Below are 26463 nucleotides of genomic sequence, written 5' to 3'. Positions count from 1 at the left end.
TGCACCAACCATGTCTCCACTTCATACACTTTTAAAGCCAGTTGAAACACAACGAGTAAAAGTTTTGGCTACACTGTCTTTGGTGTGGTTTATTGGTTGTTCTCGAGGATGCCAAATTTGTCCACCGAGATGTTTCTCTAAAGTACAGTCTATGCATGTAACACCGGCCAGGGAAAGGCCAACACGGAGACCACTGACAACACAGACAATGGGGTCGATCGCTGGAGGGCAGGCGAGAAAAGTCAAGGGTAACTTCACAGTGTACCTTTTGTCTTACCAACAAGAACCACACGATTTCCCGACAGGAACCGACCGTCGGCCATATATTTCGCAATCTCTGGTAAACTGAGATGTGTGTTCTGGCGAAACACAGACGCACTCTTGTCACAAATCAGGAAAATGTTCCTGCAGCGAGGAGACACACTCTCTTCAATACCGAGGGAGATAAATACTCCGGGACATTTAACATCCCAAATACAATTATTGCACCTCTGACTTACCGTCTCCCCTGCCCCTCTACAGCTCAGTGTGTCCGTGCTTTGATATCAACACCTCATTTTCCCTTCGGCCTTGTTAATGGCAGCGTTGTCTGGTTGTGTGACATCCTGGTTGGTAATTCATCATCTGTGTCTCATTGTCCAAAACGAAATTGAACTGATTGTTTTGCTTAAAGACAATACAATAGGCGTCATTGTCCACACGTATTCTGAAAAGGACTATTGACATAAGTTAACCATTGTTAAAGACTGTTTGAGTAGTGAGTGAATGACTATTTGTTGTTGAAGTTGAAGTCATCATCTGATGGATTTTCTTGACCGGGTTGTTGGGCCACTGAACCAGTTGCGTCCAAAGTATCCCGTTCACGTGATCCATAGCGATCGTAGCGGCATGACAGTCATAAGCATGTGAGTTCGTGCTTGTACTTGAAATGCTAGGAAGGATGAAAGGGATCCACGACTCCGATGTCCCTTCACGTTGGTTAGTCCCACTATTTGCTACGAGACTGTCTAACCTTCAACCAGTTACATCGAACCGGGATTCGAACGTACCATTTCAAATTCTGGTACGCCTTAGGTACGAATTTTGTGAATTGCAGTGCGTACACGACTTGGCCACTCGTGATCCTGTTTTAGATAGCAATAACGGACAAAACCTTAATCCATACATTAAGTACATAAATTAATGTCTCGAATATTTAAACTGGTATATTTGATTCGGCTGTGACTGGTTAATTTAATTATGTTTATTTTACATTTTTTGTCATTTAAGTGATATACAACAATATACGCCTAAGCTGGAGATAAGGCACTAGACAAATGGTTCTATCACTTCAACGTAACGAGGCACGAGGTGAAGCACGGGTGACTTTGCCTTTTTCACTTACTTCTATTCAACAATTTTACAAGTGGCGTGTTGTGTAGGCAGGGATTAGCAAATCTGTTCAGCACGTGTATTTAAAGTGATTAGTAAGTTTCAGCCAGAAAACAGAAAAACCTACGTCATCTGTGTATAAATACCACCTGCCCGTTAGGGTCAAGTATCTGTCTACCTGGTTTATTGGTTTCAGTCGATAGGTGGCGCAACGTATCAATGACTGACAATAAGTAAAAGTCTCCTGGCAGATTTAATAACAATCCATGGTCCCAGGTGACATAGAACAAAGCCCTTTAAATAGATATAGTCTGTGATAATAATGAGAGCTTGTATTTCTTACCAAGACGTTTTCCCTAAGGAGCTATCATTAAAGATAAACCAACTACATCTGTCTCTCATACAATCCCAGCAACATATCGCTTTGGAGAGAACGATGACGATAAAGTGATTTCTACGAACAAATAAAAGTTGTCATTGCGTTTTACGACTGTACGCAAAATTTCTAATAAATCATTGATGCCTGTAAATAAGACACAATTAGAAGTAACAAGAAGGAAATCATTGTAATGAGTTTTCATTGCTCTGACAAACCCATGGCCAATTTCACGGACAGGTTAACATCAGTGAACGCTATCTGAGAATGCGTCTGCATTTCCATGGCTAATTACGTGCTGAGCTATTGTTGTGAACGACTGCAGAAACAGTTGCCAAATGTAATGAGACAGTTGTGTGCAATTGTTCAGTGACCTACTTCCATCTTGAGATCTATGTGTTGGGATGGAGCCATGAAAGTTTTGCAACGACAAGATGAACTCGTCAATACGCGCACGTCCTGGGATGTTTGAGATGGGAGAAGATGCCACCCATGATTCATTATGTGTTTGGTGAGAGACAACGAGTAGGCGGGCATTTTGTTAAAAATATAACAGATGAAAAGACTCCCTCTTTGCAAACATGTACGAACCAAATTTTGAAATATGTTTCGTTATAGAGTTACATGCTCTAAGAACCCTAAAGACAATGGAAGGGTTTGAACATAGTGTCATCGATTTAGAGAACGTTTTTGTCAGCAGCAATAATTAATAGCGACAAAACGCTTTTCAGATCCATGAGAAATCTCTGCTATAAGTCGACTGTATAGTTCCGACTATATCATGAGTCGTTTTGAATCAGTATCAAATCGCGTTGAAACAAGGTATCAGGGAAATGGTGAGCCTATTCTGCCCCACCAGTGGCACCCGTCATAAACCAATCTAGTCAGTCGTTCACTTGAAGGAAACGAAATACCACCAAACAACGAGAAGTCAAAACAGAATCTGGGAGCGAGAAAGAAAAGAACCTAATTAATAGCAACAAAACGATTTTTTCAATTCCTTAAGAAACCTCAGCTATAAGTCGATACCATGAGCAAATGTTTATGAATCAGTATCAAATAGTGATAAAACAAGGTGTTCACGAAGGAGGAGAGTTTCCTGCTCCTCTGTTGCACCTGTTATGAACATAGGTAATGCACTTGTCATTTGCAGAAAAAGAAACCGGAAAGATCGATATACCATGATTTGATATCGTGAACCCAAACACAGATTCTGACTAATAGCCATAAGAAACAGATCTGCAAGGAGGGGAGCACATGTGCATGTCCGATTTCTTCTGCGAATGTTGAACGCCAAGTTTAACGTAGATGTTATCGACGTAGAAACAGCCTTTCACACATTATTTTCTCAATGACAATTGTCTTTATTTTGTAAAATGTCCTCGCAACACATGTAACTATATCTATGCTCAACACGTTTATAAATAAATGCTCAATGGATCAAGGAATGGGTTTTTTCGTCAGGTTTGTCCATAGTGGTCCATCTCGGAGCATCATTCCAGTCTGCCTACAAGACATCTCATAGCGCAGAGACAGCCCTAGTTAGAATCCACAATGGCACCTGGTTAATGTGGAACTGCGGCCTAAAATGGATAAAATCTTACTTGTGTGGTCGAACCCTATCTGTGAGGATTTGTGATGTATATTCAACCAAGTCTACACTGTTACATCGTGTCCTGCAAGGTTCTGTTCTTGGCCCTTTTCTCTTCATGACTTACATTGTCCCTGTCGGTGACATTATCAGAAAACATTTCAAAATTTTCACGTATACGCAAATGACTGCAAACTTTACATCACTTTCAAATCTACTGACTTATCTCTCAGTATCAGCAAACTCGAACATTGCATTCATGAAATCAGAGTATGGATGAACTGAAACTACCTTATGCTCAATGATGTCTAAGTCTAAGTTCGTGCTCATTGGCTTCAAGCACCAACTGAAACAGATTCAGAGCCAGTCTACAACACTTCGTATTGCTGGTGCAAAAATGATACCCTTTGAGTGTGCTCAGAATCTTGGTGTTGTTTTTCACTCAACTATGTGATAGTGTGTATCACAGCATTATATGTGATACACATAGCTCATATCAGTCATCAAAGCTTGCTACTGCATCATCTCCGAGAACAACAAAGTTCGTCACTTCCTTGATATGCAGACCAGCAAACTGTTAATGCACAGCCTTATCGCCTCGAAACTGACTACTGCAACACTCTTATAAAATGCAAGCATTACTACCAAATCCATTCAAAACCTTCAGAGAATTAAACAATCACCTGTCAAGTGTGTCTTCCGTGACTCTATATGATGACATCACTCCCTATCTCCGCTTGAATCAGCTTCAAGATTATCACCTTTACCCTTGGCTGCCTTTACAATGAACGTTTCCTCTTATGTCTATCAATAATCCTCAGCGAAGTCACCGATCCTCCAGTGATAACGCAACGAAAATCGCTAAAAGGACTATATGACCGTGCTTTCTGTTTCCGTAGAGCTAAGCTTTGAAGATCACTACCTAAAACAATCAGAAACACAGTTTCATGTCCCTCCAAATATCTCATGTCTTTGTGTCTGTACTTAAGTGCAATTGTCCGAGCCACCTGCCGTTATACCATACAACGGTTCAAACCATTTTAATCTTTTCATAGACCCACTGAGCCTATTTGAGGTGGATATTAGGCGCTGTTCAAATGTATTAATATTTTTATGATTTGTACAAAGTTTAAAAATCAAATCAAAGCTAAAATGAATGAATGATCCGGTGTGTTTGTACTAAAATGCATTTAAATATCAGAAAGAAGTGCACGTTCTTCAGTAAAACTGTTTTAGAAGTTCTCTATATTGCGTCATAACACGAAAGCGTCGAAATTTCCGCATATAGTTATTTGTAAAAACGACGGAAAATAAAAGTTGATTAATTGGTGAGTTTCTAGAAAGCGGAGAAAATCTGTCGTTAATTTCAAGCTTATAACGTAGGTTTCGTGTACACTAAATGCTGAATACACCTGTTATTAAATAAAAGTTATTTTCATAGTCTAGGTACTGCTGTGCGTTTAGATGATCTGAATCTCTGTGTTAGGAGAGTTTAATATCGCATTGTATCCTTCGGCGCCTACAGTCTCACATTTAATGCAAAAACCTGATTATAAAACCATTATTAGAAACCATCATTGTTTGATCGATAGCACTTGGAGTTTTATTGAAAACATTTAATCATTCAAAATGTCACGATCATTATGACTGAAAATTTCATAACAGCATTAAGCTCCAACCCCTTTGATCATTACATAACACATGATAGTGATTCAATTCACTTGCTTATTCTTTGTAGCTGACGTTTTGAACTTACATTAATAAAAAATGTATATTTCATATCGCCAAACACGTTTTGATGAGTGTTGTCAAGGATATCCTGTTTGAAGTTCTTTGGTGAAACTAATAAATAAACACGCCCTACTAAAAAAATACGGTTGCTTTATGAAGAATCTTCAAGGTTCTTTATCAGAGTTTGTTACATTTCCTTAATTTACCCTTTGCTAGCAAATTTTCTAATTTCGTCTTAAAAATCAGTGGGAACAAGATGGGGAGAGAAAATCAAAGAAACCCATCGGCTTTGAACTAGATTGCAACCCCAGTACCTCACACCATCATTTAACTTGTACACAAAACGCCACGACAGAACTAAAGGTATTTATCTGAGGCTATTAGTGCCAGATAGGTGGCACAAAGTGCTGGCCTTGAGCGTCTGTTGCAAGTGTTTTTGACTGTGAATCAAAGGAAGGACTTCGTGATTGATAGCCCTACAACCTCAAGTCTTGGCGAATCTTTTCACGACTCATCTTCACAAACAAATCCAATAAAGGAAAATAAGGCAAGTTTATAAGATTACCCCCAAGTATTACGTGGGGTGAAGGAATCAATGCATGACACGTGTGTAAAGTGATTACCAATATTATTCAAATAACGCATGTTTAAGGAAAAAGCCAATGTATGCTTTCAAGCACTTTGGTCTTCAAAACTAATACTGGATTCCTTTTAAGCTTTATGACAGCATTACTAGACAAGCAATAAGAGCATTGAAATAACTCCTTATCATTTGCCGAACTGTAAGTAGCGGTTGTGGGGGAATTAAGTCAAATATTTGATTACCTTACGTTTGTACTCCAAACCATCAAACATTTGATTATTCTCTAACGTGCTTATATATGGGCTTGCTTGCTTAGAGATTTTGCAGAGACAGTTCTGTTTCGTATCGATGTCATCGGGTACAATAGGTGATGTATCGATTCCAAATTTAATTGGATGATTTCCCCCTACGACAATAAAGTCTGTATTAGTCCAATACATTCGTCATACAGAGTTGATACAATCAGGACATACATGGTTATGTCGGACATGGGTCTGGGCACCTTTCTTAACATGCGACTGCCATTATTGCTGCGTGGGGTTATTCAGCAGCGTCGTGAATGAATACCATGTCTAGACGCAGAATGAAATATTCTTGATATAAAAATACCTTGGCATTACTGAAGGATATTTGTATTATGCCATGAAAAATTGGACGCATTTATCAGCCACGTTCTGTGTATATTCACGCGACTGATATATTAATCAGTCCATCAGTCATCGTTTGCTGCTTCTCTCGGATTCTTAGTTACAACATTTGTGTTCACGAACACATTTGTGCATTGATAACTAAAATGTTATGTTTGTTGAATTCAGTTACATTCATCTGTGTGTCTGTATATGCGTGTAACGTGGTGAGGGAGTGATGAGATAATCTACATTATTTCATTCGTTGATGATGACATCCCTCTGTACAACAAATTGCGGTGCCTAACACATTGGTGTGTACCCCTGCTTGCAATGTATAACTACATCTGGATGCCTTCAATAGAACCCGAAGTGATACAAGTCCTCGATGTTTGTTATGTGAAACCCATAGGGGCTTGTAAGGGCAAAATCAGGCATCAATGTATATACTGTCACTGACGGGGCCTTAGCACTATATAAAAGGGTCATTTTATTTTTATATCGTGCTAAGACCCCGTCAGTGATAGTATATACCTTGATGCCTGACTTTTTGCCTTACAAGTCCCTGTGGTGAAACCAGCAACTACGAATAAGGTGCTGACAAACTTAGAAACATATTTAGGTCGATCTGGGATTGGAACCCATGCAGCTGAGGGTCTTAATTCTGTAAAGCGAAGGGCAATGCCTAACCGAGACACCCTGCCCACATTCATGCTTGAACTTTGAATATCGTGTAGCAATACAGCTGTTGTGTCTGTTTCAGTGCCTTGCCCTTGAGTATGTCCCTAGCAGAGGTCAAGATGTACAATGCGTCTCAGCTACTGGAGAACATGCTAGTGGGTTACGACAAGCGGCTGAGACCTGGATTCGGTGGTACGTGTCTGCTGAACATTTTGTTTGTTTGATGACGAATCTCCCGGTAGAAATTAGACATATGCATGTAGGCTTTGGTTGACCTGACAGTGGTTGAAACGTTCAATGCTCCCCATATAATTACATGTCGTTATGCCATTTATTGTTTGGTATTGGTGGCTTATTGGAAAAGCAGCAAAAACCAAACTCATTCGGTTGACTCGAGTTGACCTCGAATGATGTCGTTTCGTACAAGTTGTGGCGTCGGTGTTCTTACGAGCATTCGTTGCGTTTTAGTAATTATTAAGAAAGGTTTGTCCCAATTTCTTCAGAACTCTTCATTCAAACTTTAATTTATTGTTTGAAATTTGTTAATGTGTTTCACAAATAAACAAATATTAATACCCACAGGAGATTCAATTTTTTACAAGGATATGAAAAGGACTAGCTTCATGGATCTTTATCGCACCACGTATGCTGGACTCTTAAATATCTTTATTCCGGAGTGTGAAGTACTTCCAAATCTCTTTGCTCGGTTAATATTGATAAAAGCGGAGATGTGTTGACGAGGCCATGTATGCCGCAATTAAATTAATGTCAATAAAAGGACAAATATTTATGCAAGGAAATAATTTTCCTCGACAGAACACGACTGGCACATTACCGAGGCTGCCTTTATCTATACAGAAGCAATTTGAAACCACATCAATCAGAACAATGTAACAATATACCACGATTAATATTATCGATAACACTTTATAGAATCATACATTACGATTGTAGAAGATGGACATTTATTAGTATTATCACAGTGAACTGAAGTGTCCCTAACCAGAGCAGTGAAGGCAAAACGGCCGGTTTCACTTGTTATCCAAATGTGAAGGAGATAAGGCATAAACTTTGAAGTTTTACTTTCAGTTTAACAAAGATATCGATCCCAAACTTGTTTTTTGAAAACGTGAATCGAACAAAACTTTGAAGCGAAGAGGATAAATACCCAAAAAACTATTTTAGATCGCCAGTTCTGTGGAATAACCTTCCCCGTATTGTCCAAAAGCTTTTCCATTAACCAACCTGCTTGCTGGCGATCCCTTCGCCAATGTTTTCCCTGGTTGAAAGGAAAATATTATTGCCCGGAATTCAAAATATTTCGACTCGACAGACTTTTGTTCCCGCGAATCCACTTAAAAGCACAGACTTCATTCGCTGGAAAATCAAACACATTGACTGCCTTAAGATACTGGGTTGGGATACTATAGAATCAATATGGCTTTGGAGAAACTATCTGGGTTCGTTTCCAGTCTGACAGGTTTCCGAACACTAAGAGTAGTCGTGCTTCGCTCAATGGAATTGTTACATGATCGCAATGAATATCGAAAATAAAGCCAGGATCTGTGACTGCATTCCAGCTTTCAAGTCTGGTCCAGGAGATGCTATTATGCACGACTAATCAACGTTTAACTCAATTATGAATTTAATGATGGAGAAAGCGAAGGCCATGGCAGTTACTGGAACATCATGAATAACATCAATATTAGTTATATCACAGTGTCCTTCAGAGCGGCAACAGATTTCACAGACGCATGTAGGCATAAGAAGCACTGGATAAACTCAGCTCAACGACAGTTACGCTGTCTCGTTTCAATGTGTATATGTGAATGTTTAGCCCTAGTCAATAAATATCAAGGCGGGGGACACTAATTATAGCCTCCACGTATCATTATTTTACCATGTACTGTAGTTTTCAGACTGACAAACAAATAGTTTAACTGTAGGAGTTAAGAACAAAGTAGGAAAAAATATGAAAAATATGAAACCTTCATTATATATTTCTGACAAATGTATGTTTGGGTCATGAACAGGCCTGTCCGGATTGACTGTGGAAGTAAATGTATGTATAGAATAGATTTCGACTGATTAACTTTTAAATAAAGTGAATGGGGAATACTTATCAAAAGGTTTTGTAGCATGATAAATACTTTTATATAAATTCTAGATGTGTTTCGTGTTTCATAGTGGTTCGAAAAAATGGTAATTTAGCTGAATGTATAAAGGTTTAAGAATGCAATGGGTAGAAATATGACTATTTGGTCCATAATGAAATTCGAACATAAATACATCAAGGACATTGCTATCGTTAGTTTTGTGTCCTCAAAGATTTACACGCACACGAATAAACAAGAAAGCAGTTAGTATATTGATAATCCCAATATGCAAAGTATCCCTATTCAAGTATTCCAGACAAGAATTACCCAATTAGCCTCGATAAAGAAAACCGGAAATGAGAATTTCGAGAAAACACGTTTTATGTGTTATCCAGCTGATTGGTCAGTTGAGACGGTCATTTTATGTGTTGACCATTACCAGTGGGTGCCCTTCAATGACAATCAAATGGTAAATGACCGCTATACTGAAGCCTTGAAAGGAGCGTTTGATGACCAGCATCTAATCTCATCAGTTCTAAGAGCTATGTTTGACCATGAACACGTCACATGGCTCGTCGTATAGCTATTTGGACCAGGCCACAGAGTCAACATGGTCTCTTCTGTGTTTACATAACATGACCCCTGACCTTGATCGATAGCCAATCGCGGGAGACAGTTATAAATAACTCCGGCTAGACTTCGACGACATCTAATGGTATGATTCACCAAATGTGACTTATAATTACACTACCAAATTTTATTCCTAATGGATACAATAATTAGATGTTCGTAACTGCAAAATGATGTGAGGTGTTTTCTAATACGTTCTGCAAAATATGCTCTCAGTTGTCCTAAGTTCGCATTATACACATTTTAAACTGCACACGATATGTCTGTGTCCTATTTTCACGTTTTATTATTAAAATTAGTATTAAAAGTCAGCAGTAAAGTACAACAATATGTAACACACCGATGTTATATTGAAAGGATGCGGTTGGGTTAGTTTGGGAGGGCATCAATGCACTGGACGAAAGTCCAATGTTCACAACTGGTTTTCCTATGGGACTATTTGGGCACATATCGCCTGACAGGAATAAATATAAGTGAGGAGTTTAAGTGTGCTTCTTTCGGTGACTTTTTAGAAATGGGTATGCATAAGAGGAACACATTCTTTATTGCAGTGTATGCGACGTTTCGGTGTAGGTGTTAATAGCGTTATCAAGCAAGTGATGCACTGCATTATACTGACTGACTGACTGAGTTTAGTTTTACACCGCTTTTAGAAATATTCCAGCAATATCACGGGGACACCAGAAATGCGCTTCACACATTGTGCCCATGTGGGGAATCGAACACGGGTCTTCGGCGTGACGAGCCAACGCTTTAACCACTATGCTACCCCACCGCCCCCTGCATTATACAGAAAGAAATATATACATGAAGGATAATTGACAGGTCGATGTGCAGTGGGATGACATAACTAATGTCTCAGTGCGTGAGTGAGTGAGTTTAGTTTTGAGCTGCTTTTTAGCAATATTCCAGCAATATCACGGCGGGGGACACCAGAAATGGCCTTCACACATTCTACCCATGTTGGGAATCGAACCCGGGTCTTCGGCGTTTCGAGCGAACGCTTTAACCACTAGGCTACCCCACCGCCCCTTATTACTAATGATGTTGTGTTTATAGATAATGGTTATGAAGCCAGGTGGACAAAGGGTACTGTTGATTGGCTTTGATTAGATGATGGTGGTGGTGGTGGTGGAATTGGGTTTAACGTCGTGCTTGAGATTATTTCGCTCATATGACGACGTGCATGCGTGTGTATGTGTATGTGCGGGTGCTTGTATTAGCCCAGACTGAAGCTGGTTTTATAGTGCTAGCCCACTGAGATACCATGCCGCAGTGAAGCATGAATACCCCACTCAGACACATTATACTGACTCCGAGCCGACCAGTCCTTGTTGTACCCATTAATTCCGAGCGTCAGGCAGGGACCAACAAGTACCATATTTTAACGTCTTTTGGAATGACGTGGTCGGGGATCGAACCCGCGACCTTCCGCTCTCCCGGCGCAAGCTCTAACCACTACATCACGGAGGCGGTCAGATGATGGTACGTGTAGGGATGTAATAGCTTTGAAGTGCTGTGATACACCAGTTGTCCTAATCTTCATTTGGTGTTGAAGACCACTTTCGACCACTGATGTCTAGTTTGGAATGTCCTCCACATGTCCACCACAGTATTTTAAAGACATTAAGAACCCAAACACCTTTCATACGAGAGTCGTATAACTGGCTTTCAAATCTTAGAAGAAACGGTGTCCTTGATTGTAGGGGGTTTACACTGTAAGTTATCGAAACAGGTTTTCCTTGTAATCGAGTGAGAGTATGAAAAGCATTTCTGACCTTAACGCGGAAAGACACAAGAGTCAGAGAGGCGTGATAAGTATCACAAGGTAGGACTGACACTGATCCAGTAGGATCATCTCGTCACTATATCTGCTCACGTGATCATACATGCGTAAGAATACACAATTCGCCTGACCTCGGGGTCATGTCGCTGCAAAGGAAGACGCCTCTGGGAGGATGCAGGAAAGATTATGAGATTCTAGCAACCACTTTGTCCAATTAGTTGCAAATATCAAGAATAACATCTTAACAATGGCTTCATCTGTTTGTTATATGATCTAATCTGGTTTGTCTTTTATTGCAGGGAAGCCGTTAGCGGTGATGATCTATATCAATCTACGATCGATGGGGCCTATATCGGAATTAGACATGGTAAATGATACTGGATTTAACCTATCTGAGATCAATACTGTAATGACAGAGCATCGCGAGGGATGCTGTTCCCTTTTATCCTGTCACCAGGAAGCTGGAAAGGATGACGCTGACACATCTCAGCTGCTAATACCATGAGGACGGCGATGAAAATGCCTAATATCAAAGAAAATTGAAATCGAAAACTGTTCTTTTTTCCTTTACAAATTCCAAATGATTATTACAAGGGTATTATTATTTCTAAAGTGTGATGCTTAAAGCCTTGTTGCCATTGACAACCCAGTGTGAAAATATCTCTTGAAATCGTTTAGACAAATTTGTTGGTTAAATTTCATTGTCATTTTCAAATAGTCATGTTTCCGATAACTGGCACGACTTAGATACAGATCGATGGAGATGAAGGCTTGTTGCAAATCATCCGACATAACTCTGTATATTTTTATTTGGCGAGATTGCAAAGTTTTGAAAGATATATTTGTGTTGAAGGATTAACATTCTGTCCGGATGTTTTACTTCATTGAAACCGTGGAAACTTAAAAGAGATTGAAATCTTCGGAAATAGAGAATTAGGGCCTTTAGTAATCTTTCACATGCAGCTGATTACCATTTCGAATATCAAGAAGAATGTTATCATCGATTGCCCACAGAATTCCTTTTGTACAGCGAAACAAAATGTATGCCTAATATGTGAATATTGGAAAGGAAAATATGATTATGTCTTTTCCTTCTTTAAGATCAGACAGATTATGAAAAATGAACACACTTTACTAAACTTTGAAAAAGGTTGTTTGTACTATCTATGGACGGTTTATGATCTTGGTTTTGTATGGGTTCCGCATGTCTTACTAATGTTGGTGTTGTATGGGCGGCAAATGCCTTAGTGATGTTGGTGTTGTCTTGGCAGCGTATGCCTTACTGATGTTGGTGTTGTATGGGCAGCGTATGACTTACTGATGTTGGTGTTGTCTTGGCAGCGTATGCCTTACTGATTTTGATGTTGTATGATCGGTGTATGCCTTACTGATGTTGGTGTTGTATGGGCAGCGTATGCCTTACTGATGTTGGTGTTGTCTTGGCAGCGTATGACTTACTGATGTTGGTGTTGTATGGGCAGCGTATGACTTACTGATGTTGGTGTTGTATGGGCAGCGTATGACTTACTTATGTTGGTGTTGTATGGGCGGCGTACGTCTTACTGATGTTGGTGTTGTATGGGCGGCGTATGACTTACTGATGTTGGTGTTGTCTTGGCAGCGTATGCCTTACTGATGTTGGTGTTGTATGGGCAGCGTATGACTTACTGATGTTGGTGTTGTCTTGGCAGCGTATGCCTTACTGATGTTGGTGTTGTATGGGCAGCGTATGACTTACTGATGTTGGTGTTGTATGGGCAGCGTATGACTTACTGATGTTCGTGTTGTATGGGCAGCGTATGCCTTACTGATGTTGGTGTTGTCTTGGCAGCGTATGCCTTACTGATGTTGGTGTTGTATGGGTAACGTATGCCTTACTGATGTTGGTGTTGTCTTGGCAGCGTATGCCTTACTGATGTTGGTGTTGTATGAGCAGCGTATGACTTACTGATGTTGGTGTTGTATGGGCGGCGTATGACTTACTGATGTTGGTGTTGTCTTGGCAGCATATGCCTTACTGATGTTGGTGTTGTATGGGCAGCGTATGCCTTACTGATGTTGGTGTTGTCTTGGCAGCGTATGCCTTACTGATGTTGGTGTTGTATGGGAAGCGTATGCCTTACTAATGTTGGTGTTGTATGGGCGGCGTATGACATACTGATGTTGGTGTTGTCTTACGCCGTAAATTGAATGAACTGACAAGGCAGTTAGACATTTAGTTACGGGATACATTATATAACCTATATCTCCGTAACTCGTGTAACAATACTCACCATACGAAAGATAAGGCAATCATTCCTTCCTTGCATTCAGCCTGAACAAGCCACATCACTTTAAAAAATTAGAGCCTATTACCCAAGGGGGTTTCCTCATGAATGCGTCAATAAGAAGCAATGAAGTAATAAACTCTTAAGTTAGAGGGAAGAGGTTTGCCCGACGCCGATGAGTGATGAGCGATGGGGTAAACAGGGCTCTTGGGGATGCTGCAATGTATTATCAACAAACAGTCATTATAGGCAAGGCTGATGACACGTGAGAACTATCACTTACACAAAGTGCCTACCGTCATTTCAGTATAACTTAGCCGACTTACCGTATGGTTGTGGTGCCTCCTATCCTACAACTCCCCGTAAACATTTCCCTGGCGTTTGTTTTGTTTTACTTGTTTGTTTGTTGTTTTACGCCGCACTCAGCAATATTCCAGACATATGATGACGGTTTATAAATAATCGAGTCTGGACCAGACAATCCAGTGATTACCTGACCACCCGATCCCGTTAGTCGCCTCTAACGACAAACATGGATTGCTGAAGACCAATTCTCACCCGGCTCTTCACGGGTACCATCCTCAAGTGATAAAAACATCGACACATAGTATTTCTCCACTGAATATAGTTGTCGACAATTATACATGAACTGGGCCTATTTACTAACATAGTTTCCGATTCACAATAGTCGTGGAATCGATTACAATGACCTAAACTATCACTGGAGAGAGAAATCTTGTTCGTAGCTGGACATAGACACACTGGTGATAGTCACACATGTTACATGTGGGCTTACATCTTTTCAGTAAATCAGTAATGTACACATTTTAATACTTTTGTTGGGTTGAGTCCCATCCAGGATTCGAACCCACACTCTCAGAATCAGGCACCTTATCGCCACTTTGGAGATGAAACTATGGTGGCCAATGGGCGCAGAGTATTGATATAAGTAGAAACACTTTTCAAAATCGTTTTCCACACACTGATGGATATGTACTTAGTGTCATATGCCGTAAGCTGGTGGTTGTTAGTTCTCCAGTTCTGTTGTAGTTCACACCTTATATCTTGTCACCGAGCCATCCCATACAACCACCTGCATATCCAGGCGCTAAATCAACACCCTTACCAACTTCTCACCACTCTTACAACTACCCACACAGTTTACATTTACGCACACCTCAACCATTCACCCAACAATCCACTCATCCGTCCAACGGACCGATGTTACAAAATCCCCACAAACACACACTTAGTTACCCAACTGATTTACATCGACTTATATAGCCCTTCTACACATTGTTTTACCCATTTCAAAAGGGGATTGCTGGCTTGAGTAGCCTTTACTCTGCCCGTTCCAACCTGGGCCAGTCTTTCTCGAGATATGTTTACAGAAGAAACCATGCACGTCGTCAGTTGTCACAAGTTGATGTTTACGTAAATGAGCTTTTACGCTGCTTCCGCTCCAAACGCTCTGCCTCTCTCCTGAAGCTACCACTAAGATGGCCTCCCCAACTGTTTCAGGTTTACACTCTGGACTGCTACTTCCGGCAAACCTGGTATGATAAACGCTTGTCCATGAACATATCGCTGGAACACCTCCCTCTGGGTATCACCATTCTAGAACGGATTTGGCATCCTGACACCGTCTTCTACAACGGCCAGAACTCCTACCTCCACACCATCACGACGCCCAACAAATTTGTCAGGATCAGTCCTAATGGGAACGTCCTCTACTCACAAAGGTAATTCCGAAGGCTAATGACAAATCTTGATCTTGATATGATCATGACAAGATGTATTACTTCTATTCAAAGTAAGGACATGACAAATGGATAGACTTTGAGCCTTCGAGGAAACAGCATAAATATCACCCAATCAACACGATTAAATACTAGTTCTCTTGATAAATGATACACATCTTGAGGCAGGGGGTGGCCCAATCATTGAAATCGTAATTTGTTTTGCAAGGTTGCGTCCCTTAGGCGAGACAATTATGGTCGTGAGTTCGAATCCTGGTTGTTCCAATCCTTTTGTTTGTGTTTATATATAAACGCGTGAGAGTTCCATCTCTTCAGGCTCCCCCACACCAAGCTGCTATAACTGCTATAATGTTTCAAACAGCCGTAAACTAAACCCAGTTATTGCCAAGAGACCCAATACAATAAAGAAACAAAATATTAGATTATCAAACGAGTAGGTGCTACTTTAGGCGCGCCTCTGTGCCTTGATTTTAAATCGAATATGTCTGTCTGGCTGCGACCTTCCTAACATATAATGTCCAATTATTGATTATATGTACAATTTACAAGATGTAAATGGTTATAAACATCCCTTGGAATCAATTGCAATTAAGGCTACAACATTCTTGCCTATTTCTGGCAAGCCCATTTACGGAATTAGAACCATTTTCTTATTGGAAAGTAACTACCCCTGAGGAGGTCGATCACAGAGAGTCGTTCACATTATGCCTTCGTCATGGTTGCTGTCGAGCCATGTACTTTTCTAGGTTTGTGTTTCGGATATTAGTATACATCCTGATAATAGGTCAATGCAAAAATAGATACACAGATAATTACAACAACGGAGTCTTGGTGATCTGTTTGGTTTGGTCACATTCTTAAAGGCAAAATAGCGGTGACACCCTTATGAATACTAGAAGTCAGATATAAGTCAAATGTTCTAGACGATAAGTAAGTCCAAACTTATCGGAAGTGACTACGTATGAAAAAATAAAAATGGGTAGGCTGGTGTGTCCAACCCTGTTGTGGATATTCCTGTCGAAATGGCATCCGATATTCGAAATAACTTCAAACTATAACTAAATGCACATAAATGTAGAGGACTTAAAGAATATTAACGATGGGAATATATGAATGATTGCATTATTTAATGTTAGATCAATCAATCTATGAAAAGGGTAATTAACCAACAAAGAGAAAAAGAAAGCGGAACTATCAATAGAGGAGGAATAGTCGAACACACGACAGATAATTTGATATACACACGGTCGAAAGATCTATATACTGTGACAATTGTATTGATTAATTGTTTGATCGATATATGAACTGAGGTCAGGACCAAAGAACGTACAGGTGCATAACAGATGGATACCAGCACATTAATAGATATCAGCAGGCCAGTAGACACTTTCTATTACAGCGTCGGTGATGCCTCGCGGTGTGCCATTATCCGTCCGTCATGAAGGAACTAGTTTAGTTGGACTTGAGGGACTTGGAATTATTATACACATGATTTCTTCTTGCGTGCTTCCAAAGATTAAACAACATCAACTCCGTTTAGGATGAAGCCTAATGGTATGGAGAATGAGATTCTAAACAGGGGGATCAGTTAACAAAACAGACACGTTTGCTTTGGGACCTCGAGAAAGAAGTCTTCATTTTTCAGAATGTAATTTTCAGTTTGTCACTTATTTTGAAGGTTACTGACATGCTGTCTGGCACTGGTGGCGTAAATGGACGTCATGCCACGTGTGATGTACAAATCACCCAATTCCATATATCACAAAGCATTTTGGTATGCGTTCCTTGGCAAACAAGTGGTGTAAATTGTGGAAGTTAGAACAGAACGCCATCCGCCTTTCAGCTACATTCATGTAGCATATGCCTTTCATGTCAAACGGTCAAGACTTTGATTTACTCGACCTCGAGTCTTCACGGGCCAACCTAAGGTGACTCAGACGGTTTGGTTCCCAAGGCTGTTTGTATTTGTGTCGGGTTTGAAACCTTACTACATGTAGTTGTTGTTCGGGTGGCGGTAGTGAAAACATAGTATTGTATTGCACAGCATCACTGAATGGAGAATACCCCTGTTCTGTGGTGGTGCTGGGATGATATTACAAGTCTATGTATTATTCACCCAGTACTATAACATTTATATCAATACTGTCTTTAGGAACTCGACTCTTGGTCCATCAAACCAGTGGTCAATAGTATGAGCAGCCCATTTGTGACACGCAACCAGCAAGCCACGGAGCCTAATCGACAAATGTCTAGTGCTTCGACATATTGTACCTTTGGTTGGCACAAAACAACCTTCAAAGAAATTGATGTTAAGTGGCAACACTCAACGGTGATAACACTTTGTTAAAGGTTTTTTGTTGACACTCTACTAAACGGAATCAAAATATATTAATAACAGTGTTAAACATAGTTATTGTAACTGCCACCTGAAAGGGACTGGTTGCTTGTTTCTGTACAGGCTGACGATCCGGGCAAGCTGTGTGATGGATCTGAAGACGTTCCCTTTGGATATTCAGAGCTGTCCGCTTTTCTTCGGTAGCTGTAAGTATATATCACCTGACTGGCACTGCATGCTACAACTGTGGTGTTGGAAGCATGCAGTTCTAGTGACCTTTCATTTCAAATTTGAAAGTCTATAACCTGTAACTTGCGTTCGTCTTGTTATGTTATGCTTTCCGTCATATGTGAAAATATGAGACTTCAGTTGTCTCTCGTGTTCAGCTGTTACATGTTTCAATGTGTAAACCTTCAGCTCGCCTTCGCGTTTGACTGTTATGTGTATAAATTAGTAAATACTAGTATTCAGCTATCCCTCGTGTTCGACTGTGACGACTGTGACGAACCTCAGTATGTAAACCTACAGCTGTCCCTAGTGTTCAGCTGTAACGCGTGTAGTATGTAAGCCTACAGCTGTCCCTAGTGTTCAGCTGTAACGCGTGTAGTATGTAAGCCTTCAGCTGTTCCTAGTGTTCAGCTGTAACGCGTGTAGTATGTAAGCCTTCAGCTGTCCCTAGTGTTCAGCTGTAACGCGTGTAGTATGTAAGCCTACAGCTGTCCCTAGTGTTCAGCTGTAACGCGTGTAGTATGTAAGCCTTCAGCTGTCCCCCGTGTTCAGCTGTAACGCGTGTAGTATGTAAGCCTTCAGCTGTCCCCGGTGTTCAGCTGTAACGCGTGTAGTATGTAAGCCTTCAGCTGTCCCCGTGTTCAGCTGTAACGCGTGTAGTATGTCAAGCCTTCAGCTGTCCCTAGTGTTCAGCTGTAACGCGTGTAGTATGTAAGCCTTCAGCTGTCCCTAGTGTTCAGCTGTAACGCGTGAAGTATGTAAGCCTTCAGCTGTCCCCCGTGTTCAGCTGTAACGCGTGTAGTATGTAAGCCTACAGCTGTCCCTAGTGTTCAGCTGTAACGCGTGTAGTATGTAAGCCTTCAGCTGTCCCCCGCGTTCAGCTGTAACGCGTGTAGTATGTAAGCCTACAGCTGTCCCCCGTGTTCAGCTGTAACGCGTGTAGTATGTAAGCCTTCAGCTGTCCCCGGTGTTCAGCTGTAACGCGTGTAGTATGTAAGCCTTCTGCTGTCCCTAGTGTTCAGCTGTTACGCGTGTAGTATGTAAACCTACAGCTGTCCCTAGTGTTCAGCTGTAACGCGTGTAGTATGTAAGCCTACAGCTGTCCCTAGTGTTCAGCTGTAACGCGTGTAGTATGTAAGCCTTCAGCTGTCCCCGGTGTTCAGCTGTAACGCGTGTAGTATGTAAGCCTTCTGCTGTCCCTAGTGTTCAGCTGTTACGCGTGTAGTATGTAAACCTACAGCTGTCCCTAGTGTTCAGCTGTAACGCGTGTAGTATGTAAAGCCTAAAGCTGTCCCTAGTGTTCAGTTGTAACGCGTAGTATGTATGTAAACCTACAGCTGTCCCCGTGTTCGCGTTCAGCTGAACGCGTGTAGTATGTAAGCCTACAGCTGTCCCTAGTGTTCAGCTGTAACGCGTGTAGTATGTAAGCCTTCAGCTGTCCCTAGTGTTCAGCTGTAACGCGTGTAGTATGTAAGCCTACAGCTGTCCCTAGTGTTCAGCTGTAACGCGTGTAGTATGTAAGCCTTCAGCTGTCCCCCGTGTTCAGCTGTAACGCGTGTAGTATGTAAGCCTTCAGCTGTCCCCGGTGTTCAGCTGTAACGCGTGTAGTATGTAAACCTACAGGTGTCCCCCGTGTTCAGCTGTAACGCGTGTAGTATGTAAACCTACAGCTGTCCCTAGTGTTCAGCGGGGTGGTGGAATAGCCAAGTGGTTAAAGAGTTCGCTCGACACGTCGAAGACCCGGGTTTGATTCCCCACATAGGTACAATGTGTGAAGACCGCTTCTGGTGTCCCCCGCCGTGATATTACTGAAATATTGCTGAAAGCAGCGTAAAACCAAACTCACACGCACACTAGATTCATTCACTGAAACAAAGCCTTCAGCTGTGACATCTTACAGTATGTAAGCCTTCAACAGTCGCCCGTGTCCAGGTGTTACATCTAACAGTATGTAAGCCATCAACTGTTTCTCGCCCCCTACTGCTAAAGTGTGAATGACACTGGACCGCCAGCTACACGTCTACCGTTATGCCTACAGGAGATATCACATCCTAAAGCTGTCACTGGTAATTTACAGAACGGTGAGAGCACATGACCGTGTTCGTGTAAGGAGTATCGAAAATGTTTTATGCATCTGACGTAAAGGGTATCTTTTCGCTTTTACGTTCTCTGCCTTCAGTAACAAAGGACCATGAATTATATATGCTCATTTTGTCAAGGCCGATCGTAGCTGAAACCACTAGCATTTTACGACGATTGCCTATTATATACGCTGCAATATAACATTTTATGAATACAACTGAATGTTCGAATATATCATATCGTACATAAACCTATTCTCACTACGCGTCTCCTATTAATTCGAACCTCCACACCTTACGACTATAACCAGTTGTGATACAATCAGTGTCTTCAAGAGGATTGTTCGATTTTCACTTAAGGTGCCCAAAGCATGGCAATTTCACTCACAGGAAACTCAGGGTGATGATTTATGACCGTTTGGTTTTATTTGTGAGGGTATATACTGACCTCCAAAAGAAACGAGAATCTCATAAAACTTTTATTCAAAACACAAATGAGGCAACTTTCATTAGAATAAAGACATCAATCGAGTGCAAATAATTTTTAGTTTACATGAGATTAAATATCCCTTCTTAGATAAAACATTCCTGTTGTTACTCGCGTGTTAGCGGCGTCGTAAAAGGCGCTTTACTGGTACGAGTATTGGAGCCATTACTTCGGTTTATGAGCTGCTCTCGGGAATTCTTACAAGATGAAATCATGGCAAGTTGCGCTTATATTACATGTTGAAATGATACTTGATGTGTTTAAGCGTCTTATTGAAGTTGACACTCGGGTGCATCAGTTGCCCAAGATATGTGTCTCTCAGTTTTAACTATCTAACATCTACTCAGTGAGTGGTGGCACAATAAACTGCAAACACACGTTACTAGTACAGAGAGGGGGTTCTTGTTTGATTTTATAGAGAAAGGGCAAGTTCTTGTTTGATTTTATAGACAAGGAAAGAACTCATTTGACGCTATATGATAAATTAGTCACACACTTACACACACGCACGCACGCAGACACGCACTCACGCACGCACACAAGATTCATTTGAATGTTAATTCATTCAGGGAAATTACGACGGAAACATCAATTATTGTAAACATAACTTATATGATGATAAGATCAATCCCCGCTTGTGTTTTCGTCTTGTAATAACTTAAAGGATTAAAACACCTGCATTATGCTCACAAAGCGCTTCAATGTCTACTTTTATTCCTAACATATAATAATGAGAAACATTCAGCTAATAATCTCTATAGTCTTCATTTGAACTTACCTCTAATTTTAAACTGATATCTCGTGGTATAAATGTAATATAAAAGGCACAAAAAATATACAGGTAAAAAATATATAGGCAATTGAAAATTGAAAGGACTGTTGTGAAATTTGATCATGCCTATGTAACCATCAATCATTTTTTTACAACAGTGTGTAAAAAGATATCTATGGCTTTGTAAATCTGTTAAAAATAAATATTTTCGATGAACCTTGGGTAAAAACGGAATTCGTTTGAAATGTAAAAGTGGAAAGAAAAAGAAAATATATTGATTTGACATATAAAACATCTAAGATTCTCATCAGCGGCTGTGTATTTTGCGAACTGATGAAAGATCAAAAGTTAAAAAATGAAATTAATTAAAAAATATAACCATGTAGAAGTATTCTTTGAGTGCTGTCTAAGCACAAGTATATTTTTTATCATATCATATTGCTAACTTAAGTTATCTTTTTTTGAAAATCAAATAGATAAACTCAGTCAAGCGGTATAGTTTATTTTGTCCTCAGTTTTCAACTTCAATTTATTGAAAGTAAGTTGATATGTATAGATTATAACAATATACATGACTGTTTGGTAGTATGTTGGCATTTCGTTGTTATATTAGGCATTGTCATATTGTTGTGCACTGTTTTATATTTTCAGTTGCGTATTCTACTGAAGACGTTGTATATCAGTGGCGTTACGGTAAAGATGGAAAGTCAGTGGAATTTGGGAAAGATATCTGGTTGTCTCAGTTTGATCTTATTGGGAGTCCACTGTCGAACTATACAGGCAACATCAAAGGAGGTATGTACATACTGTATGTCTACTTTGAAAACATGTACCTACGTGCTTTACATGGTAGATCTGCATTCAGCAAAATTAAATGACATATATTTGTAAATTAACACCTTTTAAGAATTTGCTTTGAAAAGGAGAAGGTAGGATAAGGGTACCCTTGTGCCCACAATGATGAAGCTGTCATATGAAAGAGAAGCGGTCTTTCTTCTTTTCAACAAAGGTTTTGGGCAATGGTTGTAAGGATTTAACAAAAGGATCCTATTCAAATATATAATATTTTAACAAAGACATATCTTTGACCCATGCAAATTTGTATAGGAAATATAGATGGCACTATCAAAATCTTGACGTAAAAATTCATATTTGGTCTTGCTTAAATTTTCATTTAAAGATCGACGAAAAATCTTCGTCTTACCTTTGGAATCTTCATGTCAGAGGTCCATTAATAACGGAGTGGTATCCATTAAACCTCAATAGACCCAAACGAACAAAACAATCATCAAAAGATGTCCATAAAATATATTTCTTTTGCATTAACCGAATCAATGATCACTTAAAGATCCACTGTATGAAGTCAGATTCGTCTATTGATACCATTTATGTTTCCCCAATGCATCGTTTCGATTCGGGTGAAACAAGCAAGTCATAACTATCAGTGTACCCAAACGTCACATTAATAACATAAAGAAGTTACAAAACACCAGTCAAGTCATTATATATTGGCAGCTTCTAAACCTCACTGTCGATATGCTTCACTACATTATCAATACACACGGTCTGTTCCAGCTCCCCACACGATCCTGAACGTGAAGTTCCATCTGTACCGACACGCTGGCTACTTCATCATCCAGGTGTACGTGCCATGTGCCTTACTCGTTATCCTGTCCTGGGTGGCCTTCTGGATCAACAGGGAGGCCACGGCCGACAGAATCGCTCTAGGTGAGACAGGATCGACACAGCTGCATTTATCGCCTTAACACTCATTACCGTCGAAGCATATATAATCAGGAGTACTTCAACATAAAGGCAAACTTACCAGCTTGCATTGTCACTAGAAGCAATGTCATGTTGTGTGCACATCTTCCAATCAAACCTAGGTGCACTGTCATCATTGATATGTATCATTCCATAGCGGAATTATAGCTAGTTGCACTGTTTTCACGGACATGACAAGCCTTCACAGTACAATTAAGTGTACTGTCATGGGGAGGCAGCATTCCATAGTAATTTACAGTTAACTGACACAGATGCTTACACAGACTTCCATAGCCACAACGATAGACAGTAACACTAGGTGCACTTTCATCATGGGAAAAAATATCATGCTTTTGGAAAACAAGGTGCTTTCATTGTCAAACTAGATACATTACCACCTAGTTTGCACGCCTGTCAAGGTAGAACTAGTAGCACTTTCATCATGGCTTGCACACTTCTCACAGCAAAATTAGGTGTAGTGCCATCATTTATATGCATCATTCCATAGTAAAACTAGGTGTACTCTTATCACGGACACGACAAGTGTCCATAGCAATACCAGGCCATTATGGGCAAGGCAGCATTCCCAAATGTTGCATGGTACACTCTCATTACGCTTGCACAGGCTTCCATAGCAACAAAAGATGCATGTCATCAAAGGTTTCTCAGTCATCATGCTGCAAAACCAAGCGCGCGTCAAACATTAGTAGCACAGTCTTCCACTGGCAAATTGGATGCACTTTCATTTTTACTTGCACAGTCTTCGACAGCAGAAACAGTTGCACTATCGCCATGACTTGCACGTCATCTATAGCAAAAATGGCGCACTTTCATCATGGGTTGCACAGCCTGCCATTTGAAATATTTGGAACCTTTCACAGCACAACTGGTTGAACTGTCATCTGCCTTCCATAGCATTCCACAGCCCAACTGGTTGCACTGTCATCTGCCTTCCATAGCAATCATAGCACAACTGGTTGTACTGTACTGCATCCATAGCATACCATAGCACAACTGGTTGCACTGTCATCTGCCTTAAAAACCTTCCACAGTGTGTGTTCCTTCCGTCAGTAAATATTCCATACCAAAGTTTAATGAACACTAATCTACAAATCTAGAAGGGTGCTATTCGTTAGAATACACATGTATGTGCTATATGAATCAATCAAGACAACGAAGGAATGTAACAATTGTCACGACATACAACTGTTACATTAATTCACACATTATTATTATTTAAAGGTCACATAAAACCCTAGGGGTACAAATACATAAATCACTAACTGGCATCGTTATAAATGAAACCCCGTCATTAAAACTACTCATTTCGACCTTTAATTGACTTAAATCGACCTTTTGACAACAGTGCACAATTCTTACCCGCGAACGAAATTTCAACCAATCAGAGAGGCGCGTCTCTGTGACGTCATATGAGGAATAGCTTTGAGGGCCGATGCAGAATTCATCTACATTTTAGGGGTAAAATTATCTTGTTTTACAGGCTTGTATAAACCTGAAATCGTGACAATTGTTGTGGAAAATGAAAGCTATATGTTCTCACAATCTACTGTCATTTAATTTTGTCTCCTGCTTTGCCTAGTTTCCGAGTTACAACTTGTTTTCATAGACGATTCTGTCAAAATCGATCGGTGTCGTTAAGGCCCTGTTTGTATAATGACTGATCCAAATTGATCCCATTTCTGTGTTTTTACCTCGATATTTAATCATGTCATGTAAAAATCTGTTTGTATTCTCAAAGAGCATTGTCGGCCCATAAGTTTTCCACATGCAATACAGCAATTAATACTCCTTTGTTGTAACCCGTGTTAGGTGGTATAAACCTACATATGTTATTTGTCATCATTCACTTGATGGTCAGTTAATGAATTTATAACAGGTATATAATTAGTGGTAACACACTTAGATTACCTGACAAAGGTTCCCATTTGGCATTTCTTGTGTCTGGAGTAAATATTCAACATTATTAACATCGATCAAAGGATTAACCGATAACACGCTGATTGATTAATTACTTTTATCTTATACAGCGGAATTGTCAAAGGTAGTGTTTATGTATGTAGATTTACTAATCTATACTGAATACACTCTGTTGTTGTCGGTTCTGCGTAAAAACAACGTCCTTCTTTCTGGACTTGGTTGCCACACATGTCATTATTGGCTAACTAATTTACTGTTTTTAAAGAAAGGCGGACAGATCGATGGTCATACTGTTGATTACGACTCCAATTCCTTTTTATCACTTTCAAATATGAGAAGACACATATCAGTTTTGTGGATTGATGTTCCTCGAACAAGGTAATGGCCTGATATTGATAACTTTGATCTGTTTTAATTCCATTTGTCGTAATTCAACAGAATCATTGTTTTCGCCGTGAATGTAATGATTAGGGTGTGTGTGCGAATTATGATTCACATGGCAAAACTATAAAATGTCTAGATATTACAGGTTCTGTTATAAATTCACTATAAGTATCAGCAGATCGTCTGCTTTATATTTAGTTTCAAAATGATAAATATGATAACAAACTGGATTATAAGACCAAATATAAAGACGCACATTGACTAGTATCTACATACTGGTGAGTGGACATTAACCATGGGAATGTAGCAAGAAATGTTTGCGTATTGGACTTCGACCCCCACCTCGCTTCCGTGGAAGAAATCGTTATATGTTGTGTCATGCAAAAAATCCGTTTGGTTAGATCCAATACATATTTAACACGATAGAAAGTAGTTTTGATTTTCTATATATTTACGATTTTCAAAATGGCTTTGGAAGGTTTGTTTTCACCGAAAGTTAGCAAAACTACTTTTACTGGTATTAAAATATGTATTTGATTGATGGCTGTATGGTGGCAGCGAGGTAATGGAGTCAATATAATACCACTTACAATATTATTGTTCACTTCCGAGGAAGAAACGTTATGTTATTGTGTCATGGAAAATCTTTATGGTCATCAATCATATACATATTTTACTACAACTAGTAAGTAGTTTTGATTCTTTAACTTCCGTGAGGCGATCTGAACACAAGTAAGATATCGTTTCAGGCTTCCACAACGCTCGCTTCGCACTCACAAACATAACCCATTTAGCACGAACTGCGGGGTCCTGTGGAAATCTGTGCATGGTGACACCATCGCCATTACGACAAAGCAACGATTCGGCATGTCGTCGTTCATGTCGACATCAAAATGATGAGCGTGCTAACTTATACAACTAACTGAAAATCTTTCCTCATCAGTTGCTCTGAACGTAACCTGTCTGTGGTTTCGTT

General features: G+C 40.0%; 1 protein-coding gene across 2 annotated transcripts in view; it reads left to right on the top strand.

Annotated features, from left to right (window-relative positions):
- LOC124262925 (gamma-aminobutyric acid receptor alpha-like) overlaps positions 1-26463 on the top strand; it is an 80035-nt gene that overhangs the window by 36438 nt on the left and 17134 nt on the right. For both annotated transcript variants that reach the window (XM_046697526.1, XM_046697527.1), the window contains exons 3-8: positions 7042-7151; positions 11771-11838; positions 15260-15480; positions 17957-18039; positions 22053-22196; positions 22977-23129. In XM_046697526.1, the coding sequence (XP_046553482.1) occupies positions 7042-7151; positions 11771-11838; positions 15260-15480; positions 17957-18039; positions 22053-22196; positions 22977-23129 (779 nt within the window). The remainder of the gene's footprint in view (positions 1-7041; positions 7152-11770; positions 11839-15259; positions 15481-17956; positions 18040-22052; positions 22197-22976; positions 23130-26463) is intronic.

The sequence above is a fragment of the Haliotis rubra genome, unplaced genomic scaffold (genome assembly GCF_003918875.1).
Source record: "Haliotis rubra isolate DU_JTF1 unplaced genomic scaffold, ASM391887v1 Scf86, whole genome shotgun sequence".
NCBI lineage: Eukaryota > Metazoa > Mollusca > Gastropoda > Lepetellida > Haliotidae > Haliotis > Haliotis rubra.
Note: the sequence above shows the minus strand (reverse complement) of the source record. Positions and strands in the feature narration are given on the sequence as shown.